The sequence below is a fragment of the Perissodus microlepis genome, chromosome 11 (genome assembly GCF_051167445.1).
Source record: "Perissodus microlepis isolate ML-2025 ecotype Zambia chromosome 11, ASM5116744v1, whole genome shotgun sequence".
NCBI classification, from domain to species: domain Eukaryota; kingdom Metazoa; phylum Chordata; class Actinopteri; order Cichliformes; family Cichlidae; genus Perissodus; species Perissodus microlepis.
The window spans coordinates 13,313,463-13,331,423 of NC_140471.1; the positions used below are offsets into that span (position 1 = coordinate 13,313,463).

Consider the following 17,961-nt stretch of genomic DNA (forward strand, 5'->3'; position numbering starts at 1 on the left):
AACTAATTTACATAAACATTTGAGGGTTAGATGGAAGGAGAGACCAAAAAGAAGGAAACAGACATAATAGACTGAATAGAAACAGAATAGAAATGCTACGATAATACAAACTTTGATGAGCTTATTTTAAAACTGCACTGAATTTACTGACCAGTTTGACTCGTAAAGTAACTTAGATACTGGCTTGAAGACTAAATGATGAAACATCACTGCTTTCTTACCATAATGAGCTGAAAGACCATTGGTAGGATCCTACTACGTTTGATCAACCTGAAAAGGAGAAGAAAAAGAGAATATACACTTTAGGTAGCAGCAGAAAAATCAGGGCAAGGAATTAATTTAATGTTTTAAATGTGCTGTTCAGGTATGCTGTTTGCACACTCACACACAAGCAGATAAAATTGGCTATTTCATCTTCATTAAGGGTGGAGTTCTGGTACAATGACTTCTGTCTAGTACCAGTGGAATTGCGAGAAGAAAAAGAGAAGAAGTGATGTGAGCAGATGAAGTAAAAGCAGGTGAGAGACAAGAGGGAAGGACATGGAAAAAGGTGATGAGAGTTTAAAGCAAAATAAGGTTAGAAAAGATTACATTTTGCAAAGTGGAGGAAAAAGAGGGAAGATTAGAGAAGAGGTGTGAGGTGGAGGAGGTGGAGGAACAAACGAATGAGAGGAAAATGGAAAATAAAAAGGAGTAATGTGGATAAATCCACACTGAAAAGCTTGGGGGGAAAAGGCAAGAGACACAGAAGAAGAAAGATGGAGGGAGGGAGATGGATGTTTGTATTAATAATGACATTCTGTCTACTTCTTGATTGATCTTCTTTAAACCTCAATCAGTTACTGAGTGGGTGGAGTGTCTACATATATGCACGCACGTTTTGTTTATGGGTCTTTGTGAATTAGTAAGCAAGAAAGCATTCAGGCAGTAATGTGAATAAAACTAGCAAAAATCAGACAGGTGTTGATATTCTGACGGTAACAAAGCCTGCCCACTGATTTATAAATCTGTCCATGTTCTAACTGTGATTTATAGGTTCTCCAGCAGGATCATTCAACCTATGGAAATGTGGATTTAAACTTAAAAAAGTGCCCCTTTTTTAAAATTAGCAAACAAAATGTTCCACTTCATTACAAATATGGGACAGCATTTTATTGGTGTGCTGCTTCTAGAAACAATGGCTCATTAACTTGGAGGCATTTTCATTAAAACAAACAAACAAACAAAGTCAGATGACTAAGTAAAAAGAACATATGAACAGCAAAGAATACCAAATGATCATCTCAGGCTGTCCTCAGAGCTCAAGCGTCTTTTTTTTTTTTTTAACCACTTACAGGTAATTTGTACTTATATACTGTCTTCTGTGAGTGTTTGTTCTTTTATGTTTCCTTGTTCCATCAGATACTGATGTCCTCTCACCTACCTTGTATACAAAGAGCCAGAACAAAGCATGCATGTTTCATGATGATAACATATTCTCTACACCACTGCACGTACTTCCTGGGCATCATGTAACTATTGTTTAATAGTTAACTTTGTGGTTTTAGTTAGTAACATTAGATCCCTTCATGGTTACATTGTTAGATTTACTTTGGTGAATTGAGATATTCTGATGGATGCTGTCATCAGCACCACAAAAGTATAAGCACAGTGTAACTTTATCTTTAGTTGCAGTCACTCAATCTCCATAATCTTTACTGAAAACAATCACTGACTACAGGTGCAGGAAGCTTGAAGAAATGTGAATTTAAGGAACGTAATGAATTGCTTTTGTAGGTTCTCTTTACCTGCCATGGTGATGTATTTTAATGTACAGTTCAACCTTTTAGACATGTGTTAAAGTGTGTGTGTGTGTGTGTGTGTGTGTGTGTGCGTGCATTTGTTATTGTTTGGGTCTGATTGTTTGCTTGTAGATGTGATGGATGGCCTCCTATTAGAGAGGTGACAGGCTCAGAGATGAAAGGACAGGCCAGGCCAGCACAACATGATAAACTGGACCACCTTTAAACTACCAGCCATTCATCAGGACACAGGGCGCAACAGCATACAATGAACAGGGTTCAACAGACAACCTATAATAGGAAAACACAGACGAGACAATGCTGCACTGCATCATCATCACATCACACATTCACTCAACAGCTGTTTCATTAGAGGTAATGCAATAAATACCACAGTATGCGCTTATTAACCTCAGCTCTACTCTAGTTTACATACATTATGTCAGCTACACAGCTTTGTAAAGCTAACAAAATTCAAAATGAAACCTTTTTGCACATAAAGAGATGATAAATACAACGAAGTAGATAGCTACAGTCAGGGGCTTATAATTAACAGCACTGACAAATTATCTGATACCATAATGTATTAGTACTTGCCTAGAGAGGAAAATGACACTTTTTTCTAATAACTAACTTAAAAAAAGACCTTTTTTTCCATTTATTTACAGTGGAGAGTAAGACCAGTAAAACAGGCTGTTAGAGGCAATTACAGCGTTTTAGCCTGAGAAAATGGCCACTTTTGTGTTAACAGTTAATGAATCCACTTTACATGGAACAGAGAGATGTTGGTGTCCAATTAAGTACTGCAATTTGATATAATGGATTTAGACTCATAGACTCTGAGTCTATGAGTCCATATTAAAAGGAAAGAACAGGCAGAAAACATGAGTTGTTTAAATATAAAATCTTATCAAAATAAAATCTATAAACAGCCAGTACTGTTAAACTATGACAAATACTACCTCTTTACTTTGTTGATGGGTATGCGTGAAAATACCACATCGACACATATGGCATACAGGCATGCTGAAAGGATGCCTTAAAGGAAATTGAAAATCCATGGGCAAACACATATGTAACCACACAGCATGAGGTTCTCCGGCTAAAGGTCATAGTAAATGTAGTTGTTTGAAGGTGTGTCTGGACTGTGATAATGGAGAGAGAGACAGCAGGCTGCCTTCCCAACGTTAATGTCCCCAATTTACCATCTAATTACTGCTCGGCTGGCTTCATAGCCACACTTATCTAACCAAGACCCAGGCAATTTAATTTCTGATTGTATAACCGCAGTGATGGAGGGAAAGTTGTGGAGAAAGGGCACAGAGAAAGAGAAAAATGTGGACTAATGTTAATAAATTAGAGATGGTGAGAGAATGAGAGCGAGGGAGGCAGAGAAAAAAAATGTAAAATGTTGTTAATAATGTCAAAGGAAAAGAGTGAGCGCAAAAACAGATGTAGAGGAAAGAGTCCTGACACCAATTTGAAAAGTTCACGTCACTCTACTTGTGTCTAAGAAAAAGGGGGATGAGGAGAGGTGGTGGAAGAGAAGGATGGAGACGAAATGGGGTAATATTACTGATAAGAGAAGTAGGGGCATACTCAGCTGTGAGGACGAACTTTAAACTCTAGGAGTAGAGGAGGATGGGATGGATAGAGATGGAAGGTGACTGGCAGTGATTAGAGATTTGTTGAACTATTATTGCTGGAGAAGATAAAATGTGGAAAGAAGCTGGGATGGAAATGAGGAAACCACAAAACAGAGGCTTAATCATTGTTCCAAATTAATACTTAGTGATTAAAGATGAAGGATTAAATGTAAATCTCTGGATCAACTGCAGCATTTGACCAGGTACATGTCCATGTCCAATTTGTGTTCCACCAATATGAATGACTGCATTTCTAGAGCTAAAATAGAGCATGCCTTACACAGAGTCAACTAAATCTAAAAATGCTGAGAGTATTGTTGAAGTAACAACTACAGTTTACAACATAGTGTTCCTGAGCTGAAATGTGTATCTCATAGTGTAAACTGCACATAGTTTTACAGTTTTCCCCTGCTCTTTCCTCCAGTTATCTTCTGAGCCAGGTGACACACATCTAATTATACTTTCTAACCAATTAACACTTCTCCTTTATTCTCAACCCTTCTGGCCTCATCAACATTTTCTTTTCTCCCAAGATTCTCTTTCCTAGTTCCTCCTCCTATCCTTTTCCTGGCACCTTTATCCACTTCCCTTCCTCAATCTTTCTGCCTCCTCTCTTTTCACCCACACTTTCTATCCCTGCCAACAGTTGAGAAGAGAAGACAGATGACCAGAGAATCAAGACTTACTGACAGCTGCTGTCAAAGCACATCTATAAAACACACATACATCATCGTGCACACACATGTGTTTACGCACACGTGCACGCACACACACACACACACACACACACACACAACATGCACACACAAGTGAGTCATCTCATGGCTAGACAAGGAATCAGCAAATTTCCTGTGCAACAGCAACACATCATTATCACTTTTTATTTGGGTGTCAGATGACTGCTTTTTTGAGCGATGTTTTTTAAATTCCTGCATAGTGAATTACTTCCACATTATGCAGTAGTGAATCTCACTTCAACGCGAGCAATAATTTTGTCTTAGTGTCGTATATTTAAAGAACGTGTGTCGCATTTTTAAGCAAAGCTTCTCTGGACTAGCTAGTGTGCCAAGGTATATCAGCACAACATGTCAAGTCTTTACACATCTCAGCTGATACAGCACCTTATGCCTGCCACTAAACTGATTACTAATGTAGAAAATGCCGCCTTTAAGGGTGCTCAAAGGGTGTCATTGAATGCAGATCACCAGCAGTGCTGGAGCTGTGAAGGTTTTGTTGCTATTAGCTCTGAATGTGCATCACCTACAACAAGCAAATAATCATTTGTGTATATCTGTGTTCTGGAGTTGGCAAATAAATCACTGCTTATAATACGGAGGAGTGTGTTTGTGTGTGCTTAAGACAGTGAACATTCATCTGTGTGTGTGTGTGTGTGTGTGTGTGTGTGTGTGTGTGTGTGTGTGTGCGCAGTGTGTGAATGATTCACAGTGCTGAATTGGGAATGAATGGCCTTGGCATTAAAACATTACAGAGTGCCTAAAATGCGCCCGTGTATATTTGTATCTGAACCTGCTAGGACTGCAAAATACTTGCGTGCTACCTATTCTGCGTCTTGGAAAAAAAATAGAGAAGCAGATAATGGATTTTAATGGATGCTAGGAGTATTTTGTAATACTTTCTTTACTATATTACCAGTAAACAACATTATCCTAATAAAGATTACAAGTAAAGTTCATATTAGCAAGGTCATGTTTCAACAGTCTTTCTTGTCTGTGATTAATTGTGTGTGTGGCTGATGTGTTCACATTACCTGCAGGTCTGACTGTTGTGTTCAGTCATTGATACCAACAGTTTGAGTGCATGGAGGAGTATAGGCTCCGGTGCTCGTAGAAGAGTCTCGTACCTAGACATAAACATGTCTGAGTACAACATTTGGCTTTCGAAGTGTTAATAATTAATGCAGTGTTCTGATCATTAGTAAGAGAGAGTAAACTAGAACAGATCTGGAGAGAGGGGTGAAGAAGAGGGGGAGGGGAGAACTAGACTTATAATAGGAGAAGCAGAGAAAAGAACGTAGACAGAAGCAGCTAGGGGAGAAACTGGGAGGAAGAAAGGAGTGACTTTGAGGAGGAGAAATATTGGTAGAAATAAAAGTGAACAAGCGGTAACCTGTGAGGCTATCATACAAGCATCTTTTTTGTACTGTGTAGCTATTCTTTGACTTGTGTAAAATGCATTGTCCCCTTTTCATAGATTGAACAGTCACTTGCCAGTTTTCTGTATTTGTAGAAGCATTTTACAAACTACAACATATTATAAAGAGGTTTGATATCAACAAATCCACACCATATCATTTATATCTGATATACATCTTCAAAAAAAACCCTATTACAACAATTTTTCATTGTTAGACTTCTATACTTCAGTCTCAGACTTTTAAAGATCAACTCTGAAATCATCTGTTGCAACTGAGCTGTCTTTAACCTGGCACCATCACTAATGAAGCTCTTTTGGTTATAATATTATGTTTATGTAAATTAGACTTATTGTCTTGGTTGTAAAATAGTCAAGAGAAATTTTGCTTTAATGTGAACATAAACACCTTAGCACAAAAGAGTGGGTAGAAATGACTTTAGTATTGTATATTACATATTATTATATCTATCATTTAAACTGACAGTCTGTCATTATTTTGGTTAAGCTGTAGTGATTTTAAAAATGTCATTCAAGGGGAAAGTATCTGTTCCTATAGAGACAGCAAATACAGGAGGAATCTAGAAACACTGAAGCTGCACTTAGAATAAACCAGACCAACCTTGAAAGGAGAGATTCAGTGATACACGAGAGTCCATCCCCTCTTTCCTCTGCCGCCTTTCCTTCCTTCTCATTTCTCTCTTTATTTTCCTCTGTCCTTTCCTCTTTTACCTCAGTATCAACACCATCATGGACCAGCAGGATTAGACTGAGTTCAGACAACACCCTCAAAACAAACACAGACCACTCCACTGCACCACACACAAAGACAGGAAGAGAGAGTATTATTAGGAGTAAGTGTTTAGAATACTGTGTGTACCATGTTTTCATATCTTTGTGGGGACCAAAAATTGCAAGTTTACTATACTTGTGGAGACCAACAGCCCTTATTGGGACAAAATCCAAGTCTCCACAAGTTTGAAGGCATTTTTGAAACTCAAAATGTGGTTTTAGTGTCAGGGTTACAATTATGTTATGGTTAGGTGTAGGCTAAGGGTTCATTTTTGATGGTTAGGGTAAGCAGCTAGGGAAAGTATTATGTCAATTAAATTAGATTAGTGTGTGTTGGGGGTCGGGGTAGTTAGTGTTAGTTGGACAAGTATATGTCACGTGATTTACTTCCATAAATGAAAGGGGACAATGGGTTCTGAGGTGACAATAATATGCATAAACAATTCTGAATGAATTTGCTGAATGGCATTTGAAACTTTAGGATGTCACAAAACTTTAGATTAAGGATTAAAGAATGATCATAGTCTAAGGAAAAATCTAAGACCTAAATCTCTGACTCTACAGGCCTCAGTTTTGCAGCAATAGGACTTTGGTACCCTGCAATCATTGGGTCAACCACGAACTCCTCCTTATACTAAAGTATTTTATCATACCAAATTATTAAGTCAAATGGAAGGCTGTGTGTCTGACAGATGAAGTTTGGCTGAAACTAGGTCATGCAACAGGACAACGATCTCAAGCACAGCAGAAAATATACAACAGTGGCTGAAAAAGAAGTGTTGAAGTGTTGAAGTGGCTCAGTCAAAAGTCCAGACCTCAACCTTATTCCTCCATAAGAATGGCAGAAAATGAAAAAGTCATACAGAAAACGATTGCTGCAAGTTAGTGCTGCTAAAGGTGGTTCTACAAGCCTTTGAGTCAGTTGTTGTTTTTCACACGACACTATAAGAAACATTAGACAGCACACATATGTACTATATATAAGAATACCAACAAGCTTGGAAAAACAACAAAAGGCCCACAGGGGGACGAAATATTTTGAGCTTCAACAAGACAACAAGTAGCACCATTATAATGGCTAACAAAAAAATCTTTTACTCTGACAGCTGGCTCTTTTGCATACTGACCATAAAGTCAAAACTGTAATGACTCATTCAGGTTCCAAAACCCAAAAGAAGCTGTTATTATTGTATTGGTGATATGGTAATTAATAAATGCAGATACCTATATTTTTTTAAAGATTACTTTTTGGCATTTCGCTCAGTTGTGGTACAAACATAAGCAATGCTGCATTGCAGTTTTATCTACCTGTATCACAAAAGAGCTGGCAGTATGCTAGTTTGTTAAATGCTGTAATATTTACAGATTGTTTAGGTAAGTAGTGAACTTTTTCTTCGTGATACAATCATGAGCAAATGATCTATCTACATTCTCTCTTACTTTAAATAAAAAATGAGTAACATAGTGAGCCATCTCTTTGGAGAATTATTAGAACCCTAACAAACAGGAAACAAGAAGAAAATCACTGCCTGTGACAGGAACTAAAGGTCCCCAGCCATCAGGCTTCTGAACCCACTCTGCCTCTTTCCCCATTTGCCATTTCTTTCTCTCTCACTCTGACATTAACAATTCTTCCCTCATCTTCTCTCCTTCACACTCTCTTTCCTCAAAAAACTGACCCCACCATTCATACCATTTTTGCTGAAAGCCATTGTTGTCAGAGGAGGCAGGATGGCATCCACGACCTTCAAGAGACATTAACAAACAAACAAAAAATGTTATATGATACTGTATTTGATCCTGGTCACCAAAGAAGCAAATTGGTTTGAGTATTAAACCTGTAACACGCTAGAAAAATCTGTTATAATCTAGTGTTTCACAAGTTCAGCTACAAATGATGTCATGGATGTGAAACAACTCAGGTTAAAACACTGAAGTGAAATAAAAATCCACTCCTCTGCTGATGGCTTTTAAGAACAAGGTGTAAATATTAGTTCAGTAATGTCCCATATATTCTAATTTGAGGCAAATGAGGGTATTTATAAACATAATCATGGTGTCCTCTAAACAGCTATAGAGTTAATATTCTGTATAACATCTCTAAAAGCAGAGTCTATATTTTTAGATAAAAATGAACAGGAGACGCTGTACTATATTAATTCTGCGAGCATCAACCACAGACCACTGTCACAGAGGATCAAATTACTATGGAAATGCACTGCTGAATGGTTTCTTTGATCAAACAAACACGCGTATTTTCACAACTGTCAAAGCTCTTATTTAGGTATGAATCTGTATTGCATGAATTTGCATGATTACTAATATTACCATAGAAACACCACTAATGCTGAGTGAGGATGTGTGAGGTCATTACATTGAAAGCCAGAAGAAAAAAAACTACAAAGGATGTTGTCCACCACTTAATGGTTGGTGTATTACTATCACAACCATCAAAAGACTGCATGGAGCCGTGTGTGTGTGTGTGTGTGTGTGTTGAGACGTGCAGATCTGGGTGCATTCTCTCTGAACTCTGTAACTATGGGCAGTGCGTTCCTCGTATTTATGAAAGCCTTTCTTGTTCACATTTGTCCGTTTTCCTGTCTTTCTCCTAGCTGCTTTTTTAGTGGTGCAGAAAAGAAATCTCATCACTCCAACAGTAACTAAAGAATAATTTGTTGTATAATATAAATATCCAAATTAATTAAAGTGTCTAATTTGCATATGAACATGACTAAAAAAAATCAGTGTTGAGTTAACTTTTTTAAGAACTTACCTTGTTATAAAACAACAGCTGGTTTCAACAACAATCGTACCTGATTGTTACTAACTGCTGTGTACTGTACAGCTGTGTGTTGTGTAGCTATTTAAAATGTATTTTAAAATTATGTTGCAGTCTTTTAGTGAAAACTATTTTTCTATTAATTTTTAAACACTCTAACAAACCCAAAAAGTAATGAAGTGATCTTTCAAATGCACATTCAAGGCAAAACATCATTCCCATTGACAACGTATTTTCAAACAGTATTCAGTTATGGTATGAGAGTTTTTTTAAAGGTCTGCACAGCAATTTAAAATGTCATTTTCCACATCACATAAAATCTGTTTTAACAAAAGAGCAGTTGTGGAGGCAAAACTAACTGCAAACTAGCTTCAAACTGACAAGAAATTAGAAACATAAACAAAGACAAAAATGAGCGTGTGTCCTTGTCCAGAGGACAATTAAAGCTAATCTGAGTTGGCTGTGGGTAATTAAAGTGTCTTCCTGTGTTACTGACTATCAGTATCCACAGCCTTGCTTTTTGCTCCTATACCCAGTTCCTCAAGTCTTTTCTTTTTTTCTCTCTCTCCATCCTGTTAGCTTCCTGCTGCTGTTTTCCACTTCCATACGTCAATAGTCATTAAACACAATCTCATTGTCCCATCCCATCAACATCTCTCTCTCTCTTTCACTCACACGCGCACACACACACACACACACACACACAAGGTCTGTCGGTTCAATAGTTGATTAGTGTCTCTCCTAATAGTCCACATGCTAACCCTCTGTCCTATGATCACTAATAGACAGGTTTAGTAGACTGGAAGACACACAGTAAACAATACCACAGTCCAATTCATATTATTGACAAAGTCTACAGAAATTCATTCTATCCTAGCAAAGCAACTTGCATTACGTTTTTTTCTAAATGAGAGAAGGGGAAAATCGATGCTGAAAATCTGACAGTTGCAGAAATACAGAATAACAGGATGATGACAGGTTGTCTCCAACGTCCCGTCAGAGGAAATGTACTGACATTTGTTGAATATCACAAGATACCTGTCCTATATCGGTGTACTAAACTATCAGCAGACAGCCAGTCAGTCAGACAGGTAGCCAGTCAAAAACCTACAACAAATGCACACTCAACCATTCATTTAATGGGATATAGAGTTGCATATTTTCTTCCACAGATACTTACATCACTATGATATGGACTGATGAGTGCATGGTGCTGGCTCAGTACTTCCACGATGGACAGAGATGTTCTAATTAAATCTTCACATATTGCTGTACCTAAAGAAGAATCAAACATAATAATACAAATACTCATGTTCTCAATAAAAACTGACCCGTAACTGAATACCTTTTAAGGATAGACATATATTCTGTTTGTGATTTGCTGATAACATGGCCTTTGAGCATGGCGCTTTATCACAGCACTTGATTCAGGTGCTTGAAGAGTGGCTGAGCCCACACCGCAGCTTGCCTTGTTGGCAGGCATTTGTAATTCAGTGTCATAGCTGTCTTCAAGTGCTGTATCTGTCTCTCTCCTTACCGTCTCCATGTCAATACAATTCAATATTGACTTGTAAGATAAGCTCGAATTTATAATAATCATTTTAACTACGTTATTTATTCTTTTATCCTTCATTTAACCTGGCAAGTTAAGCAAACACACTGTGCAACTTTAACAAACAATGCAGTACATGAAGCTCTGTAGAATCACAGTATCACAGACTAATCATGTGAAAAGGGAATACTACTGCAGATATGGCAGGGGTTGATATCCAGTGATAAAGTATTCATACCTGTAAAGATACTCACCCATAGCACTAGCCAGATTTGTTTCATTGGACTCTACTGAGGCAATGAAGTTCTGTCAAGAGATATTTAAAAACTTGATGTGAGTTTTGCTTTGAAACTGTCAAACATTCAAAGTTTTCCTTATAAAAAGTTAGTTGTGTGAATGTCAGAGATGTTTTAAGAATTTCAGTACTGACAGTAAGAGAGAAAGGCACCACCAGTCTCTGCAATTTGTAAAACTGTAACTACACTGCTGGCTTTAAAATAATTTAGGTTAATTTCATTTATTCTATAATTGAAAAAATATATATAATCAACATGTCTCCATGTTAGAGTAACAAAATGTGATCAACTAAAAACTTCACTTCACTTTAACATTTGAAATTACAAATATCCTAGTCCACCCTATCTGTTAGTTTTATTATTTGCCTTTAGCATGTGAAGACAGATAATGTGTCAATTTATGACTGGTTACCAAACACTTACCAACAGCAACCCAATTTGAGCCAGAAACTGTCCTGCTACAATGTGAGATCTAAAGACCTGTGAGGAGACAGACACATTTTACAAAGGTAAGTCAAGATAATGTGATCAGGTGACAACTGAGAGTGTTACAAAACAAGCAGGGAGGGAGGTGATGATTTAGGTCTGCCTCGTTTTTATTATTTAATGTGACTATTTTGGAAAGCCTCCTGACTTTTCTTTTAGTGCCATGTACTAAATAAATGAAAACTCTGTGTTCAAAAATAAGAACTGCTGTTTGTCATTTATGAGAAAATCTATGTGAGAAACTGCTAAAGGTTTTAAAACCAAACACTGTGGAGAAGTAATTTTGCTCCATTTACCTGGGATGAAACAAGGTCCAGCACTATGGACAAAGTAGGCAAAGTTTGTTTGAGTTGTTTACTTTGAGCAGTAGTTGGGTGTCTTCTCCCAATCACTCCTCTGAGGGCACACAGAACATCCTCTAAAGAAAGGAGACAAGGCAAGGAGTCGCAAACAGATGAGAAGGAATTTAAGAAGGTGGCTATCATCTATCTTCATTAAGATTATATATCATATACTATATTATATTATATACTGGTAAATTTCTCTGGCGTCTTAAACCTTACAAATATATGCGTCTATTTTTCCTAAGTATCACATTTTTTCTTCTAGCACAAGAACCAGAAACAAATCAAGTTTCCATAGTAACCTGACAATGAACAAAGAGTTTTGTGGATGTCAGATTTTAAAAAAACTCTCAGATGTAGTAATGGTAAGGGAAATCAAAAAAAATCAACATGTCAAATGAACTGATTTACAAATTTCTGTACACATGGAGGTGAAAACTCAAATGGCAGATGGATAATCATACAGTAGTGTGTGTATTTGTGTGTGTACCCATAATCAGTGGTGCGGTGCTGCTCAGATATGCAATCAGTAAATTGAGACACTGAGACAAATATCCTGATTGGCTGGGGTTCTCTCTGAGAGGAGTGGCTTTGCGGAGGTCTCTCTCCAGGTATATCACAAGTCTAGACAGAAAGAAATATTTTCAGCCCTCTATGTAACATTGCAGATACATCAAGTGTGTTTAATGGTTACCGGTCTTTCGTCTGCTCCATACATTGTTAGTTGTTCAGCAGCATGATTAAGTGAGACAGACCCATTAACAAGAACATGATAATCAATGCACAGCAGTAAAGTTTTGATAGGGTACAAAATAAGGGGGCAAGAAGTCCATGACACACACAATTTAAGAACATATTTATTCTCATCAGAGTGTGTGTACTGAACAGAAATCAATAATTTTCTCTTTACAAATTCTGAGCAGGGAGAGAAGGTTACCACCACTAACTCATATTCATTACCAGCACATAAACACATGCTTATGTATATCATCTCACGCACGCGCACACACACACACACACACACACACACACACACACACACACACAGAAAATAAACAGAAAATAAATGGAGAAATTCAGAGGGGTTCGAAGCTTTAGAGTGGCAATGATGCAGGGGACCGGTGGATTAAAAATTCTGCATTTTTTTCTCACGTTGTTCCATAAAAGATGATCATCCATGGTTTACAACTATATAGAACAAGAAATAGTTAACTGTTAACCTGTTGTCCAGCGCATTTCTTGAGATTATTTACTTCATTTATTGTTACATTATTTTTGTTTAGTGCAAAGCATTGCAACCTTGAGCCTGGCAACTGAGAAAGACCTTCAGATTACTTATTAAGTTTAATTATTTATATAAATTTTATATAAATTTTAGCCTGGTTGGTACAACCAAAGTTAAATCTCTGAAAGAAGCAGACATGTTAATGCAATGCTATTTTTATATCATTATTCTAATTTTGTTTTAACTGAATTTTTCTTACTGTCAATGTCAATGTCATGATGTAATGTCATTAAAAAAAATCTATATATTATTTCATCTGCACAGGGTTATTCTTGTTGTACAAAACCAAACCATTAATAACAACAAAGTGTTAATAGCATTTTTAAGTCTCACATTTAACAATTATAATGGAGAACTAGGACTGGTGATGCACAGTAAAGAAGAAATAAACCAAAATGATAAAAATACACAGATTTCATGCAGTAAGTATCATATTATGTTAATGTCATGTTAAGATCCTGTTCCAGATGCAGAAAAAGCCTTTGACAGGGTCGAACATATATAAAGTACTCTCTCGGTTTGGCTTTGGCAGTTACTTTATGACTTGGGTCAAAATATTATATAATTCAGCTATAGCCTCAGTTACAACCAACAACATTATATCTAAACCCTTCAATCTAGGTAGAGGTACACGCCAAGGCTGCCCCCTTTTGCCTCTTGTCTTCGTACTAGCAATTGAACCATTGGCTATTGCCATAAGGAGCAACCAAAATATCTCTGGCATCAGAACAAACAATATTGAGTCCAAAATTGGATTGTTCGCAGATGACATTATTTTAATGCTGTCCAAATTAAAGAGCTCAGCTACTCAAAACAATTAACTCTTTCGGCAACATCTTGGATTATAAAATTAAATAATCCAAATCGGCCATCCTCTTCTTTAAACATTCTGAAAGAATTAAACCACTCATTCAAACAATGTTTCAAGTTGCCAGAGACAGTCTTACCAATCTAGGTATAAAAATCACTCCTAAAATAGATGATTTGGTACACGCAAACTACGTTCCAACAATCAACTCTGTTGTTGAATCAATCAATAGATGGTCTATGCTGCCAATCTCTCTGATTGGACGCATAAACATTCTTAAGATGAACGCTCTCTCAAAATTTCTTTATCTCTTCCAAGCCATTCCTCTCAGCCCTCCAGATGACTTCTTCACTAAGGCAAAAACAATATTCACTCCATTCATCTGGAATAACAGACGAGCCGAACTACGCCTATTGTTAATGTATCTTCCGTATGATAGGGGAGGTCTGGGTATTCCAAACCTCAAATGGTACTACTGGGCTGCCCAACTTTCTACAGCCTCATGCTGGATTTCAACGACAACCTCATCCTGGGTAAATTTAGAAAGGACAAGCACCCCCTTACCACTCAGTTCTTGCCTGTACTCAGCAAAATATAAAGATTTGATGAAAGATACATTGAATCCGTTTGTTAAAAATACCATTCGTGTCTGGTTCGATGCACTTAAGTTTAAAAATGAGACACCAGCACTATCCCAGTTCTCGCCTATCTGGGGTAATAAGACCTTTGAACCCAGTTGGAAAGATTTGGGTTTTAAAATGTGGGCTTCCAGAGGCTTGTGCAAAGTTGCAGACCTATTTGACAAGGACACCCTAATGTGCTTTAATGACTTGACACGGAAATTTGGCATTCCAGCTAAACATTTCTTCAAATCAGAAGCTTTATTTCAAACACTCAAAAATCCCTAACACTGCCCACTCTTACCTCATTAGAGGACATAGCAATAAACCATCAGCTGAAGAAGGGCTTAATATCCTGCTTTTATAGCAACCTCAGAGACGGCTCTCAAACGTCCTCAGAAAAAAACACAGACTTGCATGGTGTCAAGACTTAAAGTGCAGAATAACTACAGAGGAATGGCAAAAAGCCTGCTTGAAAGCCCAAACACAATCTATAAACACCCAATTTAAACGAATCCAGTATAAATGGCTAATGAGAACATACGTCACCCCAACATTGTTAAACAAATTTGACCCTAAAACTCCAGACATATGTGTTAAATGTGGGGATAAAGGCACACTGATGCATTGCCTATGGGAATGTTCAGAAATCCAAAAGTTTTGGAAAGAAGTTTCAGATGTCATTGCACGTATTACAAGTGTTAAACTGAATCCGTGTCCTAAATTATGTATCCTAGGGATTTTCCCCACTGAAAGCCAGCTGAGCAAAGTTCACCAAAAAACTACAATCTACTGCCTGTTACAGGTAAAATATAGCATAGCCAAATCATGGAGATCTATTACTAGACCACACTTGAGAACTTGGCTTTTGACATTGTCGAAATCCCTTGTTTGGAAAAACTTACGTCTGTGATTAAGGGTAAACATGCTTCCTTTAAAAAGATGTGGGGAAATTTTTTGTCGTTTTTGGAATGTGAGGAGATGACCGACAGTGAACAGATATGACTGTACCCATTTAACTTGTACGGGAGACGTGTTGCTGTGATTTTTGAAGAGAACCTGGGGAGCTTGCATATGCTGGACTGTTCAATGGAAGGGCAGGAGATGGAGATGTGAAATTAGATGGACTGAAACGGAAGAGGACACAGCTCATTGCTGCAGCCGTTTTGTCAGATGCCTTTCTAACTAACTTGAAATCCTTGGACTAAACTCCCGCCAAAAACCCTGGAGTAACGAACTTAAACCTGATGTCTCACTGTGTTGTACCTGGTCTTTGAGCACTGTCTGTTCCCTTGTTTTTGTGTGGTGTTTATTTAAACAATATATGGGTATATCTCCATGGGTGAGTGCATATATCTGTATCTGTGTGTTTACGCACACCGTCTATACATGATGAGCATGCATTATTATTATTACACACTCAATTTGTATTCATTTTCTCCTTTATTTTATTTCATTTTATTTTTCTCTGTCTTCCTTGTTTAAAATACTTTTGGAAAAGCAATAAATAAATCTTTGGAAAAAAAAAAATTCTGTTCCATGAAGGTCTTTGACGATTTCTTCTATTGGCTGCACCCTTTCGGGGTCATCAGGGTGTATCCATCTGCCTCCATCTCACCCTATTCCTACCATCTTCCACTGTCGCACCAACCATCTGCACATCCTCCTTTACTACACCCATCGGTTTCTCTCTAAGGTCCTTCCTCATGTCATCCTCGACTCTCTAACTTTTTCTCCAAAGTGCTCCACCTGAGCTGTCCCTCTGATAAACTAATTTTTGACTTTGTCCATTGTGGTCACTCCCAATAAAATTGTTAGCATCTTCTACTCTGCCTCCTGTCTTTTTACCAGTATCACTATCTCCAAACCATACATGATAGCAGGTCTCACTACCACCTTGTAAACCTTCCCTTTCACTCTTGCTGGTCTCTGTCTTTCACAAATGACCACTGACAATTGTCTCCACCCACTACACCCTCCCTGCACTCTCTTCTTCACCACTCTTGTGCATTGTCCTTTGGGTGGTTGAACGCAGGTATTTAAAATCGTCTACCTTTGCCATCTCCATTTCTTGCAATTTTACCTTTCCATCTGTCTCACTCTCATTCACACACAAGTATTCTGTTTTGTTTCTACTGACTTTCATTTCTTTTTTCTCCAGACCATACCTCCACCTCTCCAGGCTCTCTTCCAGCTGCTCCCTACTCTCACTACAGATTACAATGCCATCTGTAGACATCATAGTCCATGGAGACTCCTGCCTGATCTCATCTGACAACCTGTCCATCACCACTGCAAACAAGAAGGGGCTCAGGGGCTATAACTGATGCAATCATGAAGGTTTGTGACTTAGAAACTAAAATAAAATCAGGAACACAGCCTAAGCATATTTTCATCTTGCATCCCATGAGAGGATTTGGACATACTGTAAAGTAGTTTTTGAGGTATTTCGGCTGGATCAAAGTAGTGGATCAACCAACTTGCAACCTTTTCTTGCAGCCATTTTCCAGATTGCTTCATAAAGAGACACAAACCTGCCACCTCACTGTTAGTCGCTGTGGGAGACTCACAAAGCACACACACACACCACTGACCCAGCTTTGTGTACATATGCCTCTCCACTGCTGAAAGCCATCACTTTCCACTCTCAATGACAATCTTGACACTTTCTCAATAAGACCCATGCAATTTTATCTCAGAGACCAAAAAAACAAAACAAAAACAGAAGCAATTTTCATGCTACTGAGAAGCTAATTAAACACAACGTGCCTGGGAAAGAATAGGACTGGGGAAAATATGTGTGTCTCTGTATACGGTTGAATCATGCAGAGTGCTCAGTGGGAGAGAGACAGACAGGTCAACTCTGACAGCTCTAACTCAGCTAAGAGAGGGAGAGCAAGTGTGAGGAAAGAAATAAAGAATGTAAGTGTGTATGTGTGTGTGGGGACACTGGAAGGGAGAGAAAAGAAACAGGCAGAGGGAAAACATGAAGAGAAAGCAAGAGGGAAAAATCACATTAACTTCCTTAACAGTCATTGTAAGCTGTGTTCAGGGTTGCAATTGATGTTCTGGCCCTGTGTTTATGTCAGAGTGAATGGTCAAACAGAAACGATCCTAAGAAATCATGGTTCTTCATTTACACTTTCTGTTACTGATTATTTCCAGAGGACACCGACTATATCCTCAAGTATATAGATGTTTATACTTCAGTTGCTACTGTGTTAAGGCAATTAATATAGCAGAATCCAATGTGCTGGAACATTTGGGCCTAAAAGCAAATAAAAAATGAAATGCATTGAAAGAGATTCATGCCACTGCCAATTTAAAAATTGAAAACAACGTATTTAACCAGATATACTGTTTTAGAAGGAAATGCTGCTTTATTTTCCACCCTGAGGGAAATTTTATATTTTGCTTTCCA

At 37.8% G+C, this 17,961-nt stretch overlaps 1 protein-coding gene across 5 annotated transcripts in view; it reads right to left on the reverse strand.

Annotated features, from left to right (window-relative positions):
- ulk4 (unc-51 like kinase 4) overlaps positions 1–17,961 on the reverse strand; it is an 82,044-nt gene that overhangs the window by 27,349 nt on the left and 36,734 nt on the right. For all 5 annotated transcript variants that reach the window (XR_014801748.1, XM_084945127.1, XM_084945130.1 and 2 more), the window contains 9 exons: positions 12,318–12,451; positions 11,780–11,901; positions 11,421–11,477; positions 10,956–11,007; positions 10,330–10,424; positions 8,064–8,115; positions 6,201–6,390; positions 5,196–5,288; positions 222–270 (listed from right to left, as the gene is read on the reverse strand). Coding sequence is in view for 4 of the 5 variants with exons in the window: in XM_084945127.1 (XP_084801253.1) it covers positions 222–270; positions 5,196–5,288; positions 6,201–6,390; positions 8,064–8,115; positions 10,330–10,424; positions 10,956–11,007; positions 11,421–11,477; positions 11,780–11,901; positions 12,318–12,451 (844 nt within the window). In the remaining variant the exon portion in view is untranslated. The remainder of the gene's footprint in view (positions 1–221; positions 271–5,195; positions 5,289–6,200; positions 6,391–8,063; positions 8,116–10,329; positions 10,425–10,955; positions 11,008–11,420; positions 11,478–11,779; positions 11,902–12,317; positions 12,452–17,961) is intronic.